Genomic DNA, 17677 nt, shown 5'->3' with positions numbered 1-17677 from the left:
AGGTTACAGTTTAATCATCATTCATGAATGGCATTGGTAGAGGAAAACTGGAGTTCTTAAATGCCATTAGGTTTAACATCAAGTAGATTATCTTGTTTAAAAAATAATTCCTGCTTTAGTATGAAAGCTACAACTACATTCATGTGCACTGGTCTCAGATTTACTGTTTACTGGCACGACCAAAAGTCTCACTTGTCCATTTACAGCAATTTAGAAACGCAGGCCACTGTACTATACTACTGCACTAAGTTTAGACTTATGCGTAGTGCTATATTGTACAACTCAGTTAAAATCAGTCCCACCTGATTATCAAACTGAGGCAAACAGGATAAACAGAAAAGCTGATGAACCTCTGCCATGTCAAAGGGACCATAAATTGTGATTAAAAGTAATTTTAAATGGTAACGGTTTTGGAAATGAATACTGTTATTTCACACAAAACCTTGCAACTAGTTGACACACCACACAAAACAGTTCTTTTGTCCAAGCCAAATTTTTTATTCTGTACAGCAGGATAACATTTAACCTGGTAAAAAAAACATATGGGTGGTCATGTTTCTCCTTTTGGCCACTGAAGCACTTCTTAGGAGTTTGCGTTGGGTCCCTTCTTCTTTCCGAAGGTGGGCACAACGTTCACAAAGCGCCTGTTGTACTGGATGCGACGCTTAGCGCGGCCAGTCTTCTTCTTCTTTTTCTCCTGCTTGTCAACCTGGACAACGCGAGAGTAAGAGGTATCTGTTATTTCTCTAAGATCATAATGTACTTATATGTATGCATCTTAATGACTAGCTCATCCAAAACTATATAAAATGTAAAAGCCATTTTCATATACACATATACAAGCCAATTACATTACAAGTGCTATACAGGTGCTTGAAATCTCCTTACCTTGGGTGTCTGTCCCCTCACTTTTCCGGCACGGGCCAGAGAGCCGTGAACCTTACCTGAGGAGGGGAAAAGGGAAGTGTTGATTGGGATATTTCCCCAGACAAACTAAAGCTCCTGCAATTGTTCAGACACTATAATGTACCTACTGTTCAAAACACTAACATGGGGGCCATAGTCTAAGGAAAACATTTTAATATTTGTGTATTCATCCATGATAAATATAGTGTTTTGGGTATCATGGTTGGCTTTGTATACCCAGACAAAATAAATTTGTCATGTGCTTGTAATCAACAGGAAATACTGGCTTTTGACTTTTATCCCTGCAGTATATGGAGGCCAGCTTGGTGGATGAGTGATCAAAATAAACTTAGTTTGAAGACACAAGGCTAAACAAACATTTCAGTTGTTACTTAGGGTATTCAATAAGCTTTCTGTCAAGTTTACATTGCTTACTTCCTTGAAAATTGTATTTTTACAAAGACCGTTATGTGTTGCATCTGTGTACTGACCTCCCAGCAGCCTGCCAGCTACCTCCAGGGTGCAGTGCTCTGAGACACCACAGGATGCCAGGGAGGCATCATCCTCCAGTGGGCAACCAGCAAGCAACAGCACCTGATCCTCAACCAGGAAACCCTCCAGACCCTGGACATGAGCCTGAGAGACACCAAAGAATAAGTGTTTTTAATCAAAGCCCTTTCCACGTGAACTCATTACTGAGGTTCACACAGATCACTGAAAACATTGCTGTATTCAAATTATGACTACTTTGAAGATCAAAGGTCTGGCGTATTTCTCACCAACTTGTAGACATTTTACCTTGATCTGTCCAACAGTCTCCTGTCCGGTCACCTCAAGGGTGTGAGTGTTCTGGGCACGCAAGAAGAGCTGCATCTTGATGCTGGAAGAAATCACGAAAGGGCCAAGCAACTTTAGTCGTTATCAATGATACTATTGCGGAAATCAGCTTGCGGCGTTGGATTTATTTGTGACAGCACTGGCGACCAAACCTGCCACGTTATGCATGTGACATATTGTTAGTTTATTTTCACGTTAAAGTCATAATAACAGAGTGTACCCTATCACAAAACTTGCACGTTTAAAATTGACGAGAACCAGTGGAGAGCAACGTGCCGGGAGCTGGAATAGGCTTGTTTCTCTTGGTCTCTTGCTAATGCTATGTTAGCTCAACTAGCCGCATGGGGCACGCGTTTCATAAAGTCGCTTAAAAACACATGAAATGTTGCCTAACTGTTCAAATAAACTATAACTTCAGATAATTCATGATGTAGGTACTATATTCCCATACCAAAATCTATCAGGGGTTTACATAACAGGGCTTTTTCACGTAAATTGTACAGGCCTTACCTCGTTTGATGCTAGTCGTTCAACGCTAGGCATAGAAAGGGCTGTTTTAGGGCCGATACTGCGCATGTGCGGATTTACGTAAACCTAGTCGGACGTGGTAGTCACGCCCATCGCGCTTTGGAGGTTCTAATAATACGTCCATGTTTGCAGGGTGACGCAGATAGTTATTGAAAGATCAATAATTGTTTTTTACGTTGTTTTATCGGCAACAACTCAGTATGTTCCAATAAAACAGCACACAGCTCAATAACCCTTTGAAGTTACGGAACAATTACTAACTCTTCTGCCAAACTACGTCATTATAAACGAGCTGTGATTTCAGCAGGTCTAGGATTATATGGGTATTTTATTAGTTTCAAACTACGGAGTCACTTCTTCACGTGACTCAGCAGTAAAAATTGAGCTGTCAGCTCTTTACATTTCACTGTAAATCACTGTTTAATACAGGCAAAATGTAATTATATTTGTTACATAAACTATTTGGTTTTGGTCACTTCCACTTGAGACTGAATGGTGAAAATATAATTTCTGTACTTATAAATACATACTTGATTGTAGGATTATGTGTGTAATGTCTGTAAATAGCTCATGAGATCTTCAATAATCCTTTGAGCCATTTAGGAATCAAAAGGATGATGAAATCAAGGAGGGACACTTCAGGATATCAATATCTTTATTATGAAATCAAGTCAAAATAAAAAAGGAGGAACTCTTAATTTTCTTTATGGAAACATAACCAGGAAATATTAAAAAAATTTCTGTTTGGGAAGAAGAAACACGACTCAGAGGTACATCAATGAATGCCTCCTTTGCAAGTTTAAATCTTTAAAACAAAGAGACCAAACTAAGTAATCCGATCTAAAAATTAAGAAGCCTTTATCACACAGGGAAAAATAATTCTGCCTTCACAAATAACATGCATTAAAGAACCCAAAAAAAGCAGCCAGTGTTCGAGATGATGGATGTAGCAATTTATGTTATTTTTTTTAAACAACATGACTGATCAACATGACTGCCATGGAGGGCCAAGTGTATTATATTCCAACTAATGTCTACAAACTGATTAGCACACTTTAAACCAGAAAGAAGGAACAAATCAGCTTCTGTGGTCAGATTGAAATCTCCATGACACCCAGTTAAGTAGCCCTGTTCAGAGATGTAGGCAGGTCAGAAAGGGTGCTTTCCTCTGAGTCTCCATCTTCATGTCAGGATTTTGTCCATCATGTCGGAGGAGGGGGGTAGTACTGGTTATACTGTGCATATTGGTTGTACTGCCCCCAGGTGTTTTGTCCCCAACCGCCGTATTGTTGCTAAAAAGGAGGGAAAGAGAAAAAAAAAGTTGAGCATAAGCTTAACTTTGGTCTAATTTTGTCAGCCCATTTAGATTAAAATAAGTTCTTACAAGGAACATACACATAGTAAATGCTGTAAATAGCCATACGTGCTTGGTGTGACATGAACTGAAACTAAGGGAATCTTTTTCAGTGCCATCAACTGAAACCCACCTGGTACCAGTTGTAGTTGTATGCAGAGTTGTTATCCTGCGTGTCAGTCATTGCGTTTTCTGCACCTGTGGAACCATCATCCACACGCTGTTTCTTGGCGTCAGGTTCCTGAGAGCTGGAGACGAATGGTTTCAAGTTAGTAAAATCCCTTGTAAAGTGGTTCACCAATAAATAAAGCTTGTTACATCTGTGAGTTTAGTTTTGTGCACTGTAGTGCCCACACTACAATAGCAACTTTTTAGATTATGTTCAGCTAGTGTCAAAAGTCCACTACACATTTGCCATTCACTGATACAATGAATAGCTAACTACAGCACTTTTTTTAACTGCTTGGAAAGTTGCTTAAAAAAAATAAAAATAAAACTAATGTGTTTATGTGACCCAAGCCCTGTTCCATTATCCACCTGTCATACCCATTCTCGGCTTTCCTCTTTGTGGGTTCGCTTTCTTTCTGTAGTTTCTGATGTTCCTCATATGCAGTCACAAGCCTAAAAGATGTAAAAAGATGAAAATTACTCAATATCCAATATGACAAAAGGAATAAAAATAAAAAACTTAATTCATTACTGTCTCAAAGTAACAAAAAACTCACACATTGATATCACTGCCAAAGTCCTCGAGGAACTCGACCTTGCGCTGGGAGAAGAGGAGGCGGGATTCAAGGGACATCGGGCTCTTCAGGGCTCGGTCGAAACAAGCCAAGATCTCAGCCTCGTTCTGCGTCACGTCTCCACTGTATTCCAGCTCAAGCAGGTTTAGATAGAGTTTTGGACTCGTCTATAAAGCAACAAAAATATTAGGGTGTATCTCACAACGACTGCAATACAACCATAGTGGAAGGTGGTAAAATTCACTTTTAAATTCCATACATTAAGGCGGTTCATGATCTTTAAAAACCACGTGGATTCCAGTTTCTCTTTGCATTCTGAGCACAATTTATTACAGGAGAAAGCCAACTGAATAAATGCCCATATTTCTCCAAATTTTAGAAAATCAAATTAAAGACCTGTTATCTGGTAGATTTAAGTTTACTGGCCTCTTTAGAGGGCTATGTCACACATGAGTGAGTAAATTAATAAATACAGCATGTAAATGAATTACTTTTACTAGTATTTGGGGTCCAAATGACAACATTTTGGGATTTAATAAGGGCTTGCTGACTAAGTTCTCTATGTTGACCATTTATGTATGCATCTGTCAAATAGGTCATCAACTGGATCTCACCTGGTCTTGTTCAATAGCATCCATCAGCACCTTCCTGGCCTTGCTCAGACTTCTCTGCACCTTCATCAGCTGCCTGGCCAGCTTCACAGCATAGAACGATGTCTCAGTAGCATTCTTCGCAGACTCCATGGCCTCCCTTAAGAGGGCCTCCGCTTCCTCCAAGTTCCCATGCCGACGCTCTAGACTGACCCTCCGAAGGCGCACCGTGGCCAGACCTGGGACTGTTGCCTCCAGGGACTTCAGGATGCCACGAGCCTCCTCTACGTTGCCTGGGCAAAGAAAAGCAGAATACTGTCAGTGCGGCCAAACTCGAGCCAATTACATGCAATTCATTTTTAAAAGTCTGTATTACTATGTACACATGCAGTTACACCCTAAGTGGTTATTTATTCATACCCATAGAGACTTCCTCTAATAATCTCCTTGGTAATTTGACTGTGTTCAATCTGCATGTTGGTTTGAGTGTCGCTCACCTTGCTGCTCCTCAAAGGCTGCCCACAGGAGGTGGGTGGCTGGTTTCTTGGGCAGATGGATGGTACACGCCTTCTTGTAGACATGTCTCACACCGTCAGTGCTGTAGCCCTCTAGATATTTTGCATACTTCAGAGTGAAAAAGAGAGAGCAAGTTGGAAGGAATGCGGGAGAGGACAGAGAAAAAGAACAGAGGAGAAAGAGAAAGGCAAAAGAACACATTTTAAACCTAAAATTTCAGTTGACAGAAACAGTGAATTTCTTCATTGACAAGATCGTTTTTAGAAATTTTCTGTGTAAACCCATCAGCACCTTCATGGAACCAATTAGATAAGTTTCTGTAAGGTAGTGGGAGACGAAGAAGATGCAACGTAGTAGTTGGCAAATGCTGCAGTCAAATCTTGTGTGGCAAGCTGGCCATCCCCTAATACAACAGATACAGTCACATATCAACGTTACACGCAAAGAGAGTGCAGGACGATTTACTGTGTCGTTGTGTGATATCATCGTTGATGGGGAAGTGCAGGGAGGTAGCGGGAGTGTGAGAGAGGTTAAAGGGCACATTACCTTGGTCCAGAACTCTTCGTAGAGTGCACAAGCGATCAGGCATCGTTCAAAAAGAACAACCACGCGCTCCGGAGTCCCATTTTCAATTTCAAAGTCCAGGTACTCCTTCCAGTTGTTCAGCTGGGTCTTCTCTAAGGCTTTGACATGGAAGTATGGTCTCTTAATCTAAAAAGACATGAATAAATGTTTGTTTTACAGTGTCAAAGAAAAGGGAAAAAAAGCATTTCCAACAATTAACATTATGAGGAGAAAAAAAAAAAAAAAAAAGATAAAGACACATACCCCTTCCTCAAAGGCCCAGCGCTTGCTGACTTCATGTTCATTGTGGTTGAACACTTCCTGCCGAACCTCGATCACCTTGTGGCGCATATTCTCGATCTCTGTCACTCTCTACATAAAGAGACACACACAAAAAAAAAAAAACCTGCATGGTCAATACCCTTGTGTATGCGTCACCAGATCACATTCTCCACTTGATGTAAAAACTGCTAGTCCTGCAGCCAAGGATTTACATCACCATGAGCTTGCCAGAGACAAGAAGCCTGTAGAGGGGGGAGGTATGTATGCACCCTGCATATCAGCCTCTGGGTGCAGGTGCTGGGGTCAATGGGCCACGGTTGATCCTTTTAGTTTTAGGGCGAGTCCCTGACTGGATGCCAACTTGAATCCCCCCTGGCATTCATTGGCTTGGCTGCTGACATAAAGACACCTCTTCAAACCTTCAAAGCTTTCTTTCCATCTCATCATGGAAAACAGGCAAGCTCCTGCTAACCCCTGAAAGCAGTACTTTTGGAAATGTGTCTCCCCTGCAGGATTGGCAATTGGATGTATACCTTAGCAGGGTCCGCAAGATCCTCCGTACCAGGTGGCAGGTCCTCCTGAGCAACATGTGTCTCTCCATCTTCGCCGACCACCGCCGCTAGGCTGGCTTTAGAGAGCTCCAGCCTCAGCTGAACAAACTCCTCTTCTGACAAGAAGTGTTTGGGGTTGTTGTTCTGCACATGATCTTTGAACCTGAAAGATTAAAAACTGGTTAAAAAAAAAAATTCAACCCAAAGAAAGATTTCAAATGGTGTTACATGCAGCTGTTATTTTAGTCGAAATGGCTTAAAAAAATGGGGGGGGAAGCCTCTGTTTGTGTTGGAGCTGAGTGCTATGAAGAGAGGGGTCTATTCTGGTCAATGCTACATTTGCTTTACATTGAAAAAGACATTTTTTTTTTTCTGTCCCCCCGCCCCCTACCTCTGGAAGTGCTGGGAATACAGCTGGGTTGGGATGCCCAAGATGCGGTCATAGATGGCGGTGACGTTAGCCAGCTTCTCCTGCTCTGTCTCCCAGTTGACGAAGGCCTCCCACAGACGGTCTGAGCGAAAGTCTGTTCCTGCCGCAAGCACTGCATGTTCATAGGCACTAATGGTAGAAAATCAAAAGGAAAGATCATGAATCTTGTGCAACTATTTGTTGTCTCATTAGCCCGCCAGTGTTCAAAGATGACACAGCATGCACTATGAAATACGTGGTTAAATTCAATATTTTACATAGAAAAATAGGTACGCAGTTTTTGCTGTATACAGTTTTAAAACAAAACAAAAAAATGCTATAAAGTAAGAGTCTTTCACTAACGCTCGAATGCGTCCCTCAGTCTCTGGGTCACTAGGGTCTGAGTTCTCTTTGATGTAGGTCAAGTAGTGCAGCCACAGGTCCACACTGAGAGGGATGGCCTGCAAGCCTCTTCTGTACACCTTGGGAGAGACCAAACACAAACAAGCCTGTTAATGGCTGGAACAATTTTACTGCATCCATAAAAGAGGCATAAAAGCGCCTCTCTTCCTTAAAAGGTGGGGTATGCGATTCTAATCCAATACACGTCTTTTTGTCAAATTCAGCGAATATCTCTACACGGTATGCTAGCTGTCCGTTCTGTGTGTGCTGAAAAAAAAAAAATCTGGTGTTTGTACACAGCCCTGGCTCTGTAAATGGGAAATAAAGTGGCTTGAATCGAGGAACACAACACTATTCCAGCTAACGTCAGTTACATTACTTGCTGTGTCGTTGTTTGTTCTATATGATGGTATTTGTCATGGTATTGGATTTCTCCAGAATCGCATACCCCACTGTTAATGCCTTAAACAGTTGCAGTATGCAGTCTCTAAAGGACCAAGACTTAGGCACAACTACATGGTCTTGAGTCAGTGTACTAATATAATCCTGGGATACATAATAGGGACAATGCCAGACAAGTCCAGCTGTTGATCAGCCAAAATATTTGATTAGACAGAACAGCACATATAGTAAAAAAGGTAGAAAATCAAAGATAAGAAAGCAATAAGTGTATGTATGTCCAGAAGATGTTTATATTTACCTCTTCTGCAACCTGTATGTTGTCATGCTTTTTCTCAATATCAGCATACTTCTTCCAGTAACCATAGCAGTAGGGATAACGTAGGAAGAATACATCAAATGCCTTTCTCACAGCTGTAAGGTCATTCTGCAAAGAGGTAACAGCAAACATATTCAATATGTTACTATTTGCCTTTCAGTATAATAATTTGGTTATCCTGAATTTCAATGATATGATTATGTAAAAAATAAAAGTTGGACCTCCTGTTCAATTTTAGTAATATACAAACCGAACATGTCTGCATATATCTGGATAATCTGCATGTCTTCTCTTACCTCTTGCTCCACATACTGCAGCAGGTACACCCAACCATTGAAGTCTTCTGGGTTCTCCTCACACCCTTTAAAGAGTTTTTCAAACTCACTGGGCTCCTGTGGCTCCGTAAGAACAGTCGATTCTTGTGTTGTCTCTTTGGATGGCTCTTCCAGCTCCATGCCATCCTCTGTCACCTGTGTGGCCTCGGTCCCATCTGGAGAAGATAACAAAGGAATCATGAAGTGGCATTAAGTGGAGGAGCAAACAAGGTATGGTCCTAAATTTGTTTAATTACTAATATAAGGCCAAAGGTGACATTTTGTAAATAAAAACAATCTTAAATAATCCCCCTACATAAATAAAAGGATAAATAAAAAGAAAATTGCAACATTGTGTGAGTCTATTCTTTCTTACATGATAATTCCTGGATTTATTTATTTTTTAAAATCAGGCTCTATTTTTCACTTCATGAGGCAGACTACGATTTCATCAATTGCATCAGCATATATAATTATCCGACTGAAGAAATACAGGAATTATCCTTTAATATCAATAAACTGGCATTGTGGCATAGAGTCAAACTGTCCTACTTTGACTCACTCGTGCGGATATTCACAATTATCCCGATAATGGAAATTCACCATGATCAACTTTTCTTGAGTGTTTATTTTTTTTATCCCAATCCGTGATAATATTGTATATCCTCCCATCCCTAGTCATGATCCATCCTAAATCTCACAATTTTTCACTTAAGTTGGATATCTATTGCTGCCATTTAAGGAGACCAATTTTGCCTTAACATATATTGGATACATAGCAAAAACTAAACAACTATTTTGATTACCTTGACTGCCATCCTGTACAGCAGCGTCTGGCTCTACACTCATCTCCTGGCTGTCCTGTTGAGACTCCCCGGATTCTGATTTGTGTTCTGATAGCTGTTCTGCCTCTTCTGTGGGCTGTGGTGGAGGTGGTGGCTGCTCCTCTTGGAAGAGCTGAGCACTGGCAAGCTGAAATTGCTCCACAGCCTTCTCCACAGATCCCAGCTCTGGGGAATTTATCTGCTGGTTTGGTTGCTGCTGCTGCTCCGGAGCATCCTGGGACGCATCAGAGTCCTCAGGTAAGATGTTGGTGAGTGGTTCTGGAGCAACCTGGTCCGGGGACCAGTCAGCAGCTTGGCCTAGAACAGGAAGGTCAGGAAGAAAGGCATCCCCATTGCTCTCCATGGCTGGGGACTCAGTGTCCAGCATTCCAGTAACGGTGTCGTCTGAGAGATGTAGGCCTGTTGAAAAGCAGGTTGGATTATCACTGGAGCTGCAACAATTAGTAGATCGATAAAAAAAATTAATAGGCAACTATTTTAAAAACTGATTAATTGTTTCAGACATTTTTAAAAGCAAAAATAACAAATATTCTCTGGTTTTGGGTTCTCAAATGTGAGGATTTTTTATTTTCTTTGCCATATATTGAAGTTAATTGAATAACCTAATTACCACTAAAGGTCTAGTAGAATTTAAGTAGGGAACATGGCACTCCTATTAAGCAGATAAGAAACGTTAATTAGTTACAATAGGGATTGTACACAAATTAATATTCAGGTGTACAGGTAGTTTTAAATGAGCACTCAATGAGCCAAAATGTACAACTTAGTCTTAATGCACCATTGAGAAGATAGATAGCCTCAAAGTGCCTATCCTACAGATCCCACAGAATTTTCCAGAACTTGTTCGATAGCATGTTTTACTTTCTCGGCAACTATAGATTTCACAACTTCCCAGTTCATTACTTAATCAAAGTGGTACGTTAATAATTCTGACGCGACATGTACCATATTTGTAGTTGCATATTGACATGTTCAAACGTTAGCTTAAAGTTAACTACCTTTACACCAAAATAAGGTCACCCGGGTAAAAGCAGCAGCTGGTGCTTGAGGACACTTCCTTGTTCTTACATTAAAACGGATGCCAGCTTTAGCTTAAACCCTTCCGTTAGCTACTAAAAATAATGTATCCACGTGATCGGTTTCTTAGTTAAACAACACTACGCGTGGCTCTTTAACTTAACATTATTGGCAAAGGTTTACTAACGCTAAGTTACGTGTTCCGTCAAAATCGATTAATGTTAGCTTTAGCCTTGTTTGCTGTTTGAGAACATGTTGCACCAGGTAGCATAGTCAAAGTTCAACCAGAAGTTGGGCCTTGGCTCCTGTCTATTTCCTGATAAGTATCACAGAACTAAAGTGACCAGAGGTTGACGTTAGCCTCACATTAGCCCTCGTTTAGTAACGTTGACCGTGAACTCAATTACGAACATTTAGTTAGTTACAATTTCCATCTTACCGGGTCCACATGTTGTGATAACAACAAAGTTTACTCAACAGCGATTATAATCTCGTTCACTTTATGCTAACTAGAACGACTACAACGTGCTAAGCATTTGCCTCCATCTCCAGTTAATAGTCTGCACCGGAGGCTTCTCCACGTTAGCTAGCCGGCTAACGTTGGCAATTTCACTAGGTAGCACTAGTAGCTAGCGTTAGCTGGCTGTTGAGTTGCCACATTACAAAGTTACGAGTTTTGGGATCTTACCAGTATCTTCCATTAAATTTTGTTCAACCTTGTGAAGTTGTGTGCAGCTTTCGAAGTCACTTGTCTAACCTACAACGGCTCGGCGCGGCGCTCTTCGACCACCATTCTTAACTTGGGGGAAGAACCGAGAGAGTATGCGCATGCTCAGTGTAGCTCCCGCCCGTCTGTGTGATATTGCGAAACCTTTTCCAATTTTGGTCATTCAATTTCGATACACTTTATACAACGTGCAAGGTCACAAGACTTTGGATGCAGGAAAACTAAAGGAAGGGATATATACTTGGTTAACTAAACAATAAGAGAGGTTAAATCATTCAGCCTATTATATAGCAGTTACATTTGGGAACTTGCAAGGGATTTGTAGACTGGGCGTTACACGTCTAAAATATCTAAGTATATATACAGGCTACTTTTTTCATGTTCTAAGTAGCTCATAAAGATCAAGACTACATAAACCTGCACTGGATAACAGAATTTTACATCGTCCACATGGAAATTACACCGACCTGAAATTATAATAGTGGTGAGTTTTTACAGTGATGAGTAGCATATTTTTCTACTCAAACCAAGGTGATATTCTCGATATTTTATATTTCAGTGATGTAGACTTTGACATAATCTGCCTGTAGTTTTACAGTTGTTTATATTGCAGTTAGATCGATAAATCGCAGATATATAGGTTTTGGCAAATATGTCAGCCGATGAATAACAAGATTTGTAGTACAGAAATGCCTAAGATGTATGTTTTTTGTAACATTTTGACCGTCCATAGTTTATTAAGATAGTTACATTATCTTAGTCATAATTGTAATAATAATAATAATATTTATAATGGCAATAGTAATAATTTATCCTATCAAAAAATCAGAGAAAAGAAAACCAGTTTTAAAATGGTAGTGCACTACAAAATGGACAAAGACATTCAAAGGAACTGCAACTTCTCAAGCTTTAAATGTATTAGCCTACTGTAGCCTAAGATTTCAAATGTAGGACTACTTTGTACATTGAAGCTTATGAGGATCACTAAGATCAATATTTCATGATTTCAGTAATTGCTCCCATAATATCCTACCCCTACGTGACATACTTCAGTAATCACAGGCTACATTATGTTAATTGTGTCTTTAGTCAGTTTTAATACGCAGGTGTCAAGTAATAGGCTGCTTTCGACAATGTGAAACACTGTAGTTGCACCCGCCCTACTCACTCACAACCTCCACGTCACAGACTAATCATACGGGAACCGTTTTGAATGAAAGATAAGACATGTTGGAAAGACCCTGCCGTAAACCCCCTCTTGAGCTCATTAGGCCTGCTAAATCCTTAGATCTGATTCATGTCTACAGGCCTGTGTGTAATTCTTGTGGCAGACGTAATATTAGAGACGATTAAATACATAATGAAAGCTCAAATGGCGTTAACACTAGCTAATGGACCGGTCTGCAGTTTTTTTGAAGCGCGCATGCGAAATGGCGTATGGTGCCTTTGCGTACAGTCGGAAGTCTTACAATTTGAGAGAAGGGTGCATTTGTTTCCCATGCCCATAGTGGTTTGTATGGAGCCTTGACTTTAGACGTTTACAGTGTTCAATTAATATAAATTAATGAACACAATTTTAAAAAAAGTATTGTATATCGATTAAATAATTTGCATATAAATTATGAATTAATAAAGTCAAAGTAAAATAAATTAATACTTTTGCCAACTAATAATTATTTCTGTCTTAAATGTCTTAAATCATTAATTAATAATTCAATCAAAAGCCAGCTGTCATGACTTGGTGAAATTCATGTGCGGGGTCAGCCCAGTTAGTATTCCTGCTGATGCCCTGTGGGTTGGACCTCATTTAATTTTTAGGTGGCACAAGTTTAACATCTTCAAATAGCAACTTAACAGCAGCTAAAATTTTGTTTATGCTGCAGTTTAACTTCTCACCTCGCTGCAATGATGCAGAAGTGTACTCCAGGGCGAGTTAGTGCACCATGACATCACGACATTGGTGTGGTCAGAGGTGCAACAGACTTGAAACTTTCAACCAGAAGGGGCAGTGCAACACTGCTTCAACTTGGTACTAAAGCCCCTGAACACTTGGCCTTGAATCTGAAAGTTAAAAATATATATATATATATATATATATATATATATATATATATATATATATATATATATATATATATATATCTTTAACACTCAAAAACTCAGCTAATCTGCTTCATCAGGACTGTTTGAATGTGGTTTGTCACAGTTGACAGTGACTAAACAACCCAGCAACTGTTATCAGACTTTGATTCAAATATTGCTAAATCCTGATTGGTGCACAGAAGTAGGCCTATGTGATGTCACATCACATTTTTCTCTCTGAGTCCCATCCACGTTTAATCAGTGAGTAGAGCACAGAAAAAAAGAAATAAAGAAATCTCAAACGTGAAATAACCAAAACTGCTCTAACTTGCTATTAGAAAATAGTGTGTTCATGTAGGATACCATCACTCATAAAAAGCTGATTGAGAAAATACATTTTCAGGAGCTTAAAGTTTTTTTTTTTATTAATCAACACCAACATACAAGCATTGCATCTGTACAGAACATACAGGTCATAATCCAAAGCGCAGTGACCTTTAAAATAAATCAAGTAAAAAATATAGTAGGCTAATAAATAAATATGATTATTATTAAAACATGGTTATTATATTATAATGTACCATAATCACTATGCATATTATGGTACAAATAATATGATATAAGAACACAAATGTGTGGGGGAAAGTCATTAAAAATCACTTCAGGCTCCTATGCAATGCCTTCATAGTCGGATGTTTTTTACATTGTCAGATGTCGGAGCTCATGCGGAGCCCCTGAACGCAGCACCAGTGTGTGAGAGCTGTGTAGAGGAAGTGGCGGTTGATCTGGGTCCGCACCTTTTCCGGTAACACAGCACCGCCGCCGCTGTGACTGAACGGCTGGAGAGAAAGAGGGAGGAAGAGAGACGGAGAGCGGCAAGAGCGGGGAGAAACGGCCCGGGGACTGGGGGATGATAGCCGCAGACGTAGGTATTTATCCCGCTCTCTATGTTCTTTGGTTTTGTTTTGCTTTTCTATCCGCAGAGAGAATAATTTTTCGGATCCAAAGTTGTCCTCTGTACTAACACCCCTCCCTTCTCTGGACCGCTCTTGTGTCACAGGGGGAAGAGAAGAAAGTCGGATGAATCAATGACCTTTTGAGCGCTCTTGCTCTGGATGTCCCGATGCAGAAACGGACCGGAGAGCTCATATTTTGGTGTGTTTTAATGAGATAAACGCCGTGCTTTGAAAATTCATCGACTGGGATTGGCTAAGGGCAAGTGTGGACAGTCGGCAGCCAAGGAGGAAGTGGGAACCCCGGCTTGGACTGGGCCTGATTTATATACGAGGCTAGGCTCTTTTTTTTTTTTCCTGTATCAAGTCCAGCTCAGAGTAACAGCATTTTTGAAGGAGAAAAAAGACTTGAAATGTGGATTTTGAAAGAAGTCTGTGCTCAACGGCTAGTTTGAAACAAGGGGATGTCATTTTGTCTTCTTACATCGGAGGGCAGTGGATCATGACAATATATCCACACCCAATTCTGCGAGGGCTCCATACATACTGCTCCCACTGAATGCTCAAAGCTCAGGTCAGATTATCATAGTCCAGCTAATTGTAGTGGTGTGTTATCCAACTGTACAAACTTGAAAGTCACCGCCTTTTGAACACTGACACTTGTGTCAGCCCACCGCTGCCATCACGTGGAGGGCTCTCGGCACACACTGAAACTGTAACTTCTCAGTTGTATTGAAAACAACTTCTTTCTCTCATTAGAGAAGTCTCTTTTTTTCTCTCCTAACAAAGTATTTATGCACAGCAAACAAGATGGGGAAAATGCTCTCAAAGATCTTTGGAAACAAGGAGATGAGAATATTGATGCTTGGACTTGATGCTGCTGGTAAAACTACCATCTTGTACAAGCTGAAGCTGGGACAGTCAGTCACCACCATCCCCACTGTTGGATTCAACGTGGAGACTGTCACCTATAAGAATGTGAAGTTCAACGTGTGGGATGTGGGGGGCCAGGACAAGATCAGGCCACTTTGGAGACATTACTACACTGGCACCCAGGGCCTCATTTTCGTGGTGGACTGTGCCGACAGGGACAGGATCGACGAGGCGAGGCAGGAGCTCCACCGAATCATCAATGACCGGGAGATGAAGGACACCATCATCCTGATCTTCGCCAACAAACAAGACCTCCCAGATGCCATGAAACCCCACGAGATCCAGGAGAAGCTAGGCCTGACCCGGATCAGAGATAGGAATTGGTACGTTCAGCCCTCGTGTGCGACAACAGGGGATGGACTATACGAGGGCCTGACCTGGCTTACCTCAAATTACAAATCTTAATGGTTCTCCCTTCACCAGCCTGGACACTTGGAGGCAAAAAAAAAAAAGTAGCTGAGAATGAAAACATGAGTTAAAAAAAAATGCAATCTGAAGAAATTAATACCATGATCTCTCTGCTGAGTATGTATACAAGAGAGTAGCAATTATATTTTGTTTTATTTTTCTTTTTGATAATGATGACTTCACTATAACCCCAGATTTCATTTAAACAAGAGACAATTGTTTTTTTGGCTTTCTTTCTTTCTTTTGCTTTTTGGTAGTTCGCTTTGGTTCACATTCTGTATAATCAGTGCTGTTTAAATATACAATAAGCTTACTTTTGAGCTCTTGGTGCAAGTTCTTTTGTTTTCCTCCTTTTTTTTTTTTGGTATCATTTCTTTTAGGGGACTTTGAGACACACACTTTTAGTCTTTTAGTTTTGCCCCTGCTTGGCTCTCATTCAGTATTCTCATGACCCAGCGACATATCCAAAGGATGGGAAAGTCCAGAAACCATTGCCTACCATCAGCATATCACTTTCATGGCTCAAACTGTCTGTCTAATTTGTAAGAATGTGTATTACGGATATGTTAGGACCTCGAAAAAAAACCCAACTGTTTTCATAATTGATTGTACTGGGATGACTGAGGAAATGTGTGATCCTGTGCAATGATTGCATCCATCATGTCTACTGTGGGGGTTTGTTTGAAAGACATTACGTGGACGCTGGATATTCACACACACACTGTGATATGGATATATACTTTTGTTGTTTCAGTGTCTGAAACCATTACCACCAGTCTTATTACTGCCTCTTCTGTTTCTCCCAGAGCTTCCATTACTGTTGGGTATTTGTAGTTTGAGCTGCCTTAGGAGGAACCCAGGTTACAGGTGCCCCAAAATCAAGACGGTATGCTCAACTGCTGAGTTTGCACTTTTGGGGGGGGGGTTATTACCAACTAGCTGGCTGTGCACATTTTGGTTTTCTGTGACTGACTTTTGGACCCTAGCAGGTGCCTGTTCCCAACCCCCCACCACCCCCAGTGTAGGTGCTTCAGTGACTGCAACCCTCCTCTTCTTTTCCTTTTTTTACTCATCGTCATTCGCCTGTACACTGAAGGTCCTGCAGACACACACCAACGTTCTGTTAATAGTTCATAGATACTGCTCTGTTTTATTTTTGCCCCCCCCCCCCCTGTTTTTTTTTGTTGCTATGCTGATGAAATAATAAAAAAAATATATCCATATCAGTACGGAAGTGACGCCTTTTCAATAAGCAGCTGCGATCGTTAAAAAACTAGGGGAAAAAGTGATATTTCACTTCTGAAAAAGTTGAGCTCATAAAAGAGGAAGTGAGAGTTAAGGGTGTTCGCATGGTTGAGAGAAGGACTAGTCAGAATGAACTGTGAAGTGAAGTGTGCCTCGGCCTGTTTCCTTTCTTTCTGCACTTGCATGTGTGAGTCATTGGCTGTGAATAAATGATGAGATCTCTAGTTTCAGAGTAGTGATTGTCAGGTAAACCGTGCTTTGCTATAGTATCACTTTGTCCGTCAGGGAGCTGACGGCACAAATGGCTTCTGACATTTTCAAACAAAGGAAGCAAATTAAAGAGGTAATGTGGAGTTGGAGTTGAACCATGGAAGAGTAAAAGTCAACAAGCCTAAACTTTTAAAGAGGGTACAGAAGAATCAGGAAACTCAGTACTTTATTGAAACGTCACATTTGTCTATTTAAACAAGGGTTTAGTGAACTTTCATAAGCAGGAAATTACACATTTCTTACAAGATTTATATTGTCATCATGATAAAAATCGTGAGAATTTGTTCATAAGCAGAGTGAATTTCTTAATGAGAGCAGCGTCTTACTTCATGCTTGTGTAACTGCTGAGGTTAAGGTGACGGCCACACAAAAGGTCTCTGCCAGCCTGGCGTTTTGCCCTGGGTGTGTGAGTCGCCATAAGGCACAGACTTGAGATCAGGCCACAGTTTCGAAGCCATTCTTTTTTTTTTTTTTTTTTTACTC

General features: G+C 40.6%; 3 protein-coding genes across 5 annotated transcripts; 1 reads left to right on the top strand and 2 right to left on the bottom strand.

Moving 5' to 3' along the window:
* Positions 1-477: 477 nt before the first annotated feature.
* Positions 478-2331, bottom strand: faua (FAU ubiquitin like and ribosomal protein S30 fusion a). The gene is made up of 5 exons (XM_044170305.1): positions 2254-2331; positions 1705-1786; positions 1398-1542; positions 889-944; positions 478-709 (listed from the first exon to the last, which is right to left on the bottom strand). The coding sequence occupies exons 2-5, from the start codon at positions 1777-1779 to the stop codon at positions 584-586; spliced, it is 402 nt and encodes a 133-aa protein (XP_044026240.1). The 5' UTR covers positions 1780-1786; positions 2254-2331; the 3' UTR covers positions 478-583.
* Positions 2332-2908: 577 nt separating this feature from the next.
* Positions 2909-11429, bottom strand: prpf39 (PRP39 pre-mRNA processing factor 39 homolog (yeast)). Of its 2 annotated transcripts, none has more exons than XM_044170300.1 (15): positions 11265-11429; positions 9521-9958; positions 8697-8890; positions 8383-8508; positions 7644-7762; positions 7263-7430; positions 6854-7034; positions 6303-6410; positions 6021-6185; positions 5456-5582; positions 4983-5251; positions 4351-4535; positions 4163-4246; positions 3759-3873; positions 2909-3563 (listed from the first exon to the last, which is right to left on the bottom strand). In XM_044170300.1, the coding sequence occupies exons 1-15, from the start codon at positions 11275-11277 to the stop codon at positions 3474-3476; spliced, it is 2382 nt and encodes a 793-aa protein (XP_044026235.1). In that variant the 5' UTR covers positions 11278-11429; the 3' UTR covers positions 2909-3473. The 2 variants fall into 2 exon arrangements, with proteins under 2 accessions (XP_044026235.1, XP_044026236.1); XM_044170301.1 differs by having other exon boundaries at positions 4172-4246.
* A 40-nt stretch (positions 11430-11469) lies between these two features.
* On the top strand, positions 11470-16767 carry arf6a (ADP-ribosylation factor 6a). 2 transcript variants are annotated; one of them, XM_044170303.1, is made up of 3 exons: positions 11470-11787; positions 14097-14314; positions 14446-16767. In XM_044170303.1, the coding sequence occupies exon 3, from the start codon at positions 15149-15151 to the stop codon at positions 15674-15676; it is 528 nt and encodes a 175-aa protein (XP_044026238.1). In that variant the 5' UTR covers positions 11470-11787; positions 14097-14314; positions 14446-15148; the 3' UTR covers positions 15677-16767. The 2 variants fall into 2 exon arrangements, with proteins under 2 accessions (XP_044026238.1, XP_044026239.1); XM_044170304.1 differs by having other exon boundaries at positions 11486-11787; positions 14097-14310.
* The last annotated feature ends 910 nt before the right edge of the window (positions 16768-17677 follow it).

The sequence above is a fragment of the Siniperca chuatsi genome, linkage group LG16 (assembly GCF_020085105.1).
Source record: "Siniperca chuatsi isolate FFG_IHB_CAS linkage group LG16, ASM2008510v1, whole genome shotgun sequence".
Classification (NCBI taxonomy): Eukaryota; Metazoa; Chordata; class Actinopteri; order Centrarchiformes; family Sinipercidae; genus Siniperca; species Siniperca chuatsi.
This window is presented reverse-complemented; position numbering and strand designations above follow the sequence as displayed.